The following is a 9,195-nucleotide window of genomic DNA, read 5'->3' as shown; positions in this document are numbered from 1 at the left end:
TGTTTGATTCAGCATCTTGGTTGGGGCTATGTGGCAGTGGTGATGTCCTTTAGTAGGAATAATGTCTCACATGTTCTACATCCGTCCCGATGGTGCGTCTAGCATCGTCGGAGAGCGTGTGGAGATTTGTCTTTGTCGGAGAGCGTGGGATTCGGTTGATGCTCGTCTTGGGTGGACCAGTGTGGATCCGATCTTCGTTTGGGTGTTTATATGTTTGATCCTTTCGATCTACGACTTTCTTCACCAGCGATGATTGCTACTCTGGTGCACTGGTCCTATGAGGCGTTAGCACGACGACTTTCTGACTGTCTACTACAATAAGGTCTGTCCGACTCCGGTGAGGGATGGGCGATGACGGCGGCACGCCTTCGGCTCACTGCAGTGCTTGTAGTCATCGTTAGGTGGTCAAAGGACACGGTTGTAATAATTCTTATTACCTCTTTTATTCTTTGTACTCTTTGTACTGGCATGATTGAGGAGGAATAGATTGAAAGTTCATAAAAAAAGCAAGTCAGGAGAGGGTACTGTAATTTCGAAAGAAAAAAAAGGTACCGTAGTTAGAAAAAAAAAGATACTGCAAGTTAGGAGAGTATGTTAGAGGAACCGGTTCCGGCAGCGGGACGGTGCTGCTCCACGGCGAGAAGTTTGTTTTTGTAAACGGCATGGTTACAACTAAACCTGGGCAAACGTCGGGCCGGGCCGGGTTTCGGGCCGGGCTTATAAAAGCCCGACCTTCATTTCTCAAGCCCGAGCCCGGCCTGAAGCCCGAAATACTCCATATTTTCAAGCCCGAGCCCGGCCCGAAATCAAGCCCGAAGCCCGAAAGCCCGGCCCAAATGCTGTTTTTTAGTACGCGTACGTGCAAGCCTGGCCCGAAGCCCGAAAGCCCGGCCCGAAATACGAAAAAATTGAAGTCCGAGCCCGGCCCGAACTATCTTTCGGGCTGCAAAACAAAGCCCGAGCCCAGCCCAAATGTCAAGCCCGGCCCGGCCCGGCCCGGGTTTATCGGGCCGGGCTGCCCATGCCCGGGTTTAGTTACAGGGCTCGAAGATTCGCGCCAAGGGATGCAGGTGAAGCCGACCACGACACCTCCTCCACGTGGCCGAGTATGCAACGTGGGTCCCACCTCCTTAAGGAGTCGGCCACTCGTCTCCCTCCCTAATCTTCTCTCCCTCCCCTCCTGTCTCTCTCAGATCTCTTCCCCCATCGTTCCCAACCTACCTCCCCCCCGTCCTGATCCCTCCTCCGCTCGCCCATCGGCGCCAGGTGAGCCAGAAATCAGCGACCCCGCCCTAGGTTATTTTGCTCCGTCCGCCCGAATCGCCTGCCCTCGCCGGTTGATCCGCGCGGGGCCTTTTGTCTTCGTAGCTGCGGTGGTTCCGTCGCTTCGATCGGATCCTGTGCCGCGGGGGCGACTCCGATCTGATCCGTGACTCGGGTTATTCTGATTTTGCAGGTGTGGGCGCTCTCAGGTGGGTGGAGCTTGACCTGCGGGGATGGATCGCGCCGAGCTCACCACCGAGCAGGTCAGTTGATGCATTGGGATATGACTGCCCTCCTGATTTAGTTTTGCCGGTCCCGAGTGTGTGTGCATTGAAACTTGTGCTGCTAGCTTTAGGGTATTGAGATTTTAAGATGTGCTGGTGGCGCACATTACCTGGGTGCGACGTCTGAAGGAAATTGGATTCAACAGTGTTCGAGCGAAAATAGATGTTTTTGTAATGTTGTTTGGAAGTGAGCAATGTTTCAAATCACGGGCCTTCTTCATTTTGGAATTTAGCGGAGCAAGCGGTTAGAGAATTTAAATAAAACTAGATTCCGCCGTTTGCTACTCCAATCCAGAGTAGTTAAAGGTAGATTCTGCTGTATTCGTACTAAATAGTAGTGTAGATTTTCATCTCCATGCCAGATTTTTGTGTTGCAACTTTGGTTGGCATTTATGTGGTCATGTCATTGTGCTACTCTAGGATGCAGTCAATTGACCTGGTACTGTCCAGACTGCAGCTATCACGGTGGGTTTCTTGTTAGTTAGAAGATGCACTGTTTCTGTGTGATAATTTAAGGTATAAATATCTATTGTTCTCTCAAAAGCATGGACAACTGATTGTACGAGGGACAATTTCCGGGCAGGCCCATAATACTTGCCGCTGCTCCCTGTTAACTAAGATTGTTTTTTCATGAATTATCTGCAAGCTTTAGTGCTCTTTGAGTTGGATCATGTCTGTTAAGTGTATGTGAGGATGGTACCTGAATGCATGATGATGTCACCCTCTGTAAGTGTAGATACCTAGAAATAGGAGTGTAATGCGCAAATAGAATGCATGATTTGCTTCTGTCTGAACTTGACAACATCAAGGGGAGATTTTTAAGCTGCATTATTTATCTGATTCTTGTTTGTATTTCAAGGTTCTCAAGCGGGACATTCCATGGGAGACATATATGTCAACTAAGCTGATCACTTCGACATGCCTTCAGCTTTTAAGGCGTTATGATCACAAACCAGAAAGTCAGAGAGGTCCATTGCTTGATGAGGTTAGTAGTAGCATTATCATCTTAAATTATTTTTTCCTGTGGTAAATAGCTTAGGAAAACACAATTGCATAGCTGCATTTTGTTTGCCATCTTAGGGTCTCTTTGAGTCGCAGTATTTCTAAAATGCCAGAATAGGAAAAATGTAGGATTGGAATGTCATGCCATCTTGACTACAGGATTTGATAGTTATTTGATTGTGTATAGGAAAAACAATTGGATTCTCTCCAAGAGGTTGAAATGGATGCAAATTTACTTATGAAACCTGGTACAAATGAATCATATCATATGGAAAAATTTCTATGGCTTAAAATTCTATGGATCAGACAACCTATATAGGAAAATTTCCTCATTGTAGGATTTAGTCTGCTAAGTGGGGTAGGTTCACTTTTAACAGACTTGTATTTTTTTTCTCCTTCAAGAGAATCCCGAGTCATAACTGTCTACAAATACATCCTATTTGTCTTTGCACTGATCCTTGCCAACTTTTCACTTCTATTTGACTATATCCATATAATCCATATAATTTGATTTTTTTATTAATTTTCTAATAAAGGTTTTCGGGAAATTTCTATGTTTTATAGGATGGGCCATCGTATGTTCGTGTTTTTTTGAATATTTTGCGAAGCATCTCCAAGGAAGAGACTGTGGAATATGTGCTTGCCCTCATTGATGAGATGCTTGCAGGTGCTCAATGACTCATCTACTAGAATAGACCTTTTGTGTTAGTATTATAGACATAGTGTTAAACCATCGCCTATGTTTTCAGCGAATCCTAAACGAGCAGCACTGTTCTACGACAAATCTCTCTCTGGTGAAGACATTTACGATCCTTTCCTAAGGCAAGTATTAATTGATTTGATACTTTTTTAGTCTGTGTGCCATTCTGTCACCTTAAAATCTGCACATCTCATTCACTGTGCAAATAGATCAACATAGGCTGCAATAGGTTGTTGTGCACTAATTCCTGTTCAAAAGCCATTTGGTGGATGGCCAACCCATGGGGACAGGACACCTTTTACCTCTCTGGTCTGTGAGTGGGATAGTGTTATAAAAACCGATTTTTCCTTCCACATCCTACCAACGTCAACCAGTTTTGGAATGAATTGGTCTTAGGATGGTTATAATCCATTCTACTAGGTTGCTTTCCACTCAGGCTGATAAGGGTATTCTGTAAACCAAAGGGGTCTTTAGTTCTCACTGTCATTATCAACATTTGATGTATATACTGGGAGACTGCAATATATTTTCTTGGATATTTCATGGATGCCATCCAAAATGGTGTGACTTAATAATTGGTCTCTAAACCAAACTGTTTTCCCCTTTGAGACTTCATAGCTCTTAACTTCTTATTATTCAGTATCCCACCATCCAATCCCTTCAAAACTTTGATAATAAGCCACCCATGGGCCAGCCACTCTACCTTGCACCATCTCAACTGGGATGAGCTGAGCACACACTACCTTTTGTTGCCAGTTTTTTTTCCCCTTTGTATTAGTCCATTCTCTGGCTGTCATATTTAGCTCACAAAAAATACCGTTTTCCAGGTTGCTCTTGAAAGGTAACTGGTTTGTACAGGAGAAGAGCTGTAAGATATTAACTCACTTAATAAGGTACATTCTCTTTAATTTCAAATGATTGTATTGTGGTTCTCCTTGTTCTGGATAATCTAACTTCACTATGATTGTAGTGCGAGACCTAAGCTTCAGAACGGCACGGTTCCAAATGGAGAGGCTTCAAATTCAAAGAGCAAGCTTACATCAATTCATGATGTGTTAAAGGGCTTGGTTGATTGGCTCTGTTCTCAGGTCAGAACATGTGAAATGGCCTTTTTGTTTATTATTGCTTTGTATCTATTGTGCTATGAAGCTAGTGTTCAGGAGCTCTAAACTTTGAGAATGGTGTTCTTTGCAGCTCAGGAGCCCCACCCACCCGAACTGTTCTATTCCTACTGCTACCCATTGTCTTGCCACTTTGCTGAAGGAGACATATGTTCGAACCTTATTTGTTCAGGCAGATGGTGTAAAACTGCTCATTCCTTTAATATCTCCAGCCTCAACACAGCAGTCAATTCAGGTATTGCTGAGTCCCTTAATTATATAGAAGATTGAAATATGCAAGTTGTTCTATTTAAAGAACACTAGTCAATGTGTACGTGCAATGCACGTTAATTTGGAATTATATTTAGTGCATGCGGATATTAAGTAGGATGTTATTTGCGTGTTATTATGTGATTATCACTATATTTGGCATGAAATTAACTGCACGCTAAACGTGTTGAGCGCTCGACATTGAAGCAGTCTAGGTCGTTGGATTGACATGATTTGATGGCCGAGATTAATTGGATCTGCCCCTTTGGGTCTTTTTATATTGGTATTGATAAGTTCTACTTTCTGTACTCAAATTGCTTATGCCGTTCCGTTTAGATTTATTGGATGCATGCATGTCACTGTTCCACAATTAACATCAATTGACTAATTTAGTTAACGGGGCAATCATCATTAGGATGAGATGAGCATTTATCAATTTACTCTAAGCAGCTCAGTTTTATGCAATTATAACTTTTTCATCTTCTCTAAGTTGTGAACTAATTTGCTAATCTACTCTTCGCCCCTTATTGCATCTTATGCAGCTCCTCTACGAAACTTGCCTTTGTATCTGGCTTTTATCCTTCTATGATGCAGCCGTTGATTATTTGTCCACTACAAGGGTTATGCCAAGACTTGTAGATGTTGTCAAAGGCTCTACTAAAGAGAAGGTGAGCTTTGAACTTTTCATGTTTTAATATGTTATAAAGTTCTTTCATATCAGAAATACTAACATAATGTTATTTTATTTTCTGTTTTTTAAGGTTGTCAGAGTTGTTGTGATGTCCTTCCGCAATTTGTTGGCAAAGGGTGCATTTGCTGCCCAAATGATTGATCTTGGGTTGCCGCATATAGTACAGAATTTGAAAGCTCAAGCATGGAGTGATGAGGTGAGGATATTAAAAAACCTTTACATTTTCAAGCATTCACTAGAAGATTGAAAGGCTGAAACCTCGTTTAAAGCATTTTTTTTATGTTGCTGGTATGTAAGTTAGTAAGAATGAATGATCTGAGATAGATTCCCTTCTAGAAATCCAGTGAAGTAAAATGATATCTCTCTTTTTGATTTCCTTCATGCTTTCAGGAACAGCCTTGTATTTATTACTGTTTACTCGAAATAAACACTGTCATTCTAGAAGAAGAGCACTATCTTTAGTTTATTTTTTTTGTTCAGACCCTGCGCAAGCGGGAGCTACATGCACTGGGGCTGCCCTTTAGTTAAAATTTCCGTGTTCTTGTCTAAACTCCTCATGTCAACTATGTTAATTTGATGTATTCATTTGCCCTTTAGCTCACATTGACAAGCATACACATGAATATCCGGTGGAAACCAAGTTAAGGTGGGAACCGGTGAAAACCACGTGGAACCTATGTTTTGAAGTTTCAAAGAAGTCTGAAAAATATATAGTATGTCAAAGTGATGGTTTTCTATAGACATGTAAAATTCCAAGTTCAAACACATCCATTTACGGGGCATGAAAATAATAATTCAGCAATGAATAGCGCCGAACAGTGATTCATTGCTGGATTTGTTTTTTCATACCTCCTAACAAATTTGTGTCTGAACTTGGAATTTCACATGCTAATAGAACATCACCCTTAACATATTGTATTGTTTTCAGAAATTTTGAAAACTTTCAAACGTGGTTTCCTTGTAACTTGGTTTCCACTGAATATTCTCTCTGCCTGTAGTATACAGGCATACCCTAATACTCCCTCCGTCCCATATTAGTTGTCGCTCAAACGGATGTATAGTATGATATGGTGCGATGTACCATGATTGTAGGATCAGAGTTTTGTTGTATCTGCAAAAATGGTGTGGAATTCTTTAGTTGTGTATTCAGTTGAGTCTGTGTTATTACCTCTTTGAACTGACATTTTCCTATCTGTGCAACCAGGATTTGTTAGATGCATTGAATCAACTGGAAGTGGGTCTCAAAGAGAACCTTAAGAGGTTGAGCTCATTTGATAAGTACAAACAGCAAGTGCTTCTTGGCCATCTTGATTGGTCTCCAATGCACAAAGACCCAAATTTCTGGCGAGAAAATATCACTAACTTTGAGGAAAATGATTTCCAGGTATGTCATGTCCTTTTTTGAATGAAAATATAAAGAAGAATATCTCGTGGAACCACATGCAAAACTGCCCCCCCCCCCTCCTGGTTGCATTTCAGGAGCTAAATGGTTGTATAATCCTTTTTTGTGCGTGGAAAATGTTCGTATAATCCAAAGTGGCCTATTTTAAATTTGGTCCGGTTCTCCTACACCGAGGCTAATTTTGCAGTTGCTCAACTGTGCGGTGCTGAATTTATCTGTTGTGGAAAAATAGGCTCAAAAGCAGCAAACAGTTGGTTAGCCAAATGAAAAAGGAGGCCAGCTGAAAAACCTGGAATATATCATAATCTACCTTAATGCTGCAAGCCTGAGTCTCTTGGACTACTTTCATCAGTCCCAGTGCAGCATGTTAAGATACTAGTGTGTGAAACACTCTAGGCCGTGTCTACGCACCTGGTTGCACCCATCTTGATCTAGTACCCTTCCATGTGGTTAATTAGTTCTTTTAACTTTTTGTCAGGCAAAATAGCATAGAACGATTGTTCAACGGTTCCAGGGTCAAAAGTCTTTTTGTCGGGCATGCATATTGCATAGACAATTAAGTATAAATATGCTAGATTAGTATCTGGATCCAACCCAGCTGTGTTAATGACATCCAATGTGACTCTATTTTTGATGTTTGAGTTAGTGCCGATCAAGCAATCAAGATTTGCCTAATATATAATTCAAAGTGAAATGTTATTTTTCTGTACCTTTTTGTGGAGTGACACCTTCAATGTTGCAGATCCTACGTGTCCTTATGACAGTCATCGACACATCAACCGACACCACTGCTCTTGCGGTTGCCTGCTATGACCTCTCACAGTTCCTTCAGTACCACCCTTCTGGCCGCTTAGTGGTGGCAGACCTCAAGGCGAAGGACCGAGTCATGAAACTCATGAACCACGACAATGCCGAAGTTAGGAAGAACTCGCTGCTCTGCGTGCAGAGGCTCTTCCTTGGTGCCAAGTATGCTAGCTTCCTGCAGGTTTAAGACCAAGAAGTTTTGTATTTATATGAAGTGTTAGATCCACCGAACCCCATGCCATTTTTTCAGAATGGCGAAACAGCGATTGAGAATGTAAGACCTCTGAAATTTCCTGTCCAGTATATCTTGCTGTTATTTGATTTAATTAATGGACTCGTGTATAATAAATAATCTCAGCTATGGCTTGCTCGATGTAATAAAATGTCCATGGGCAGTATTTCTCTCCTCTGAACAGTGTTGTCCGAGGAAAGAAAGTAAACACGATTTATGTAAATGTATACTTTATGGGGACTGATTGGCAGCTTGTCTTCGGGCTTTCGTGTGATTTTCCTGTTATCCTTCATGAGAAGAAGTGAATTCGTGATCATGCAATGCAAGAACTTGACCTCCAATTTTCAGCATGGAACCGTCGTACATAATATTACTACGTAGTAAAACTTGCACAAAGTAGTCCTCGTGTCAAAGAGGTAAGTTTTATGTCATTAACTTTTGAGTGTACATAGATGATTTGCCACTTCTTACTCTGACTCTTTACGTTTCTTAGAGCATCTCCAGCTGTGCCCTCAACAAGCCCCTTAAGGGCCCTTTTTTATTGCCGGTGCCGAAAGATTGGCCCAATCGTGCCCCCCAGAAGCCCAATTTTCGCCGGTTAGGGCCAAATTTAGAGCCGGCGAATCCAGGCCGAACTTGGTGTGCTTGGGGGTGCCGGGGGAAACGGTTTTGGCGCGAAAGCCTGGCGGGCCTGCCGAGTCAGCGACCGGGCGCGCTCGTCGTCCTCATCGCCTCGGTCTCCCGCGGGGAAACAATGCCAAGGTTGTCGTGCTGCCGCGCCGGTCACCCTTCCATTGATGCATCACGGGCGGCGTAGTGAAGGCACGGCGACGTGCGTCCTGCCCGCTCGCCGCCCCCTGCCGCTATAAAAGTCGGCCCTTTCCTCGCCGGTGAGCGCACGCCCTCCATCGCCACAGAACCCCTCCCTCCTCTCGACTTCTCACCGCCGATGCGCGTCTCTCCACTCTCCCCCAACGACGAGCATGGCCGAACACTACCCAGGCGATGGTGCGGCGGCTAACGGCTTCGGCCGCCGCCACCTGCACGAGGACGAGGCATGCCTCCTCTACGAGGCCGACTACTCGGCGACGCCGGACATGCGGGTGTCTGGCTCCTGGAGGCTCAGCGCCGGCGGCGTCCCGGTGCCTCCCGTGCCACCGGAGCTGATCGGCGCGCCGAAATCGCGCGCATCCGGTCCTCGCTGCCGGCGGCGGCGAGGAACGAGCCGAGGTACGCCCCCGACAGCAACATGCTGTGGACGGCGTACTTCGCCCGGCGCCACGAGGAGCAGCTCGCCTCCACCAACGGCGCCGAGCCCCGCGGCGCCTCAACTCCGACGGGCGGCGTCAATGGTGGGGCGTCCCCAGCCGCACCCTCGAGGCCATCCTCAAGTACATCAAGGGCAGCAACACGCCACGCCTGGAGTACCCAGCGCTGAAAGGATCGA

General features: G+C 44.4%; 1 protein-coding gene across 2 annotated transcripts; it reads left to right on the top strand.

The window, feature by feature from the left end:
• The first annotated feature begins 1,124 nt into the window (after nt 1-1,124).
• On the top strand, nt 1,125-8,008 carry LOC119363377 (probable V-type proton ATPase subunit H). 2 transcript variants are annotated; one of them, XM_037628718.1, is made up of 12 exons: nt 1,125-1,266; nt 1,457-1,526; nt 2,407-2,532; nt 3,114-3,216; nt 3,299-3,371; nt 4,077-4,142; nt 4,220-4,337; nt 4,444-4,605; nt 5,162-5,287; nt 5,381-5,506; nt 6,515-6,694; nt 7,455-8,008. In XM_037628718.1, the coding sequence occupies exons 2-12, from the start codon at nt 1,497-1,499 to the stop codon at nt 7,701-7,703; spliced, it is 1,359 nt and encodes a 452-aa protein (XP_037484615.1). In that variant the 5' UTR covers nt 1,125-1,266; nt 1,457-1,496; the 3' UTR covers nt 7,704-8,008. The 2 variants fall into 2 exon arrangements, with proteins under 2 accessions (XP_037484615.1, XP_037484616.1); XM_037628719.1 differs by having other exon boundaries at nt 1,189-1,296.
• Nucleotides 8,009-9,195: the final 1,187 nt, after the last annotated feature.

This window comes from Triticum dicoccoides, chromosome 2B (assembly GCF_002162155.2).
Source record: "Triticum dicoccoides isolate Atlit2015 ecotype Zavitan chromosome 2B, WEW_v2.0, whole genome shotgun sequence".
NCBI lineage: Eukaryota > Viridiplantae > Streptophyta > Magnoliopsida > Poales > Poaceae > Triticum > Triticum dicoccoides.
The sequence above is the reverse complement of the archived record's forward strand: the minus strand, read 5'-3'. Positions and strand labels throughout refer to the sequence as shown.

Excerpts from the sequence above, each read along its gene's own strand:
- LOC119363377 (XM_037628718.1), top strand. The coding sequence starts at position 1,497 with ATGGATCGCGCCGAGCTCACCACCGAGCAG. Across the intron at positions 3,217-3,298 it reads CATTGATGAGATGCTTGCAG|CGAATCCTAAACGAGCAGCA; the intron begins GTGCTCAATGAC and ends CTATGTTTTCAG. Across the intron at positions 4,606-5,161 it reads CAACACAGCAGTCAATTCAG|CTCCTCTACGAAACTTGCCT; the intron begins GTATTGCTGAGT and ends CATCTTATGCAG.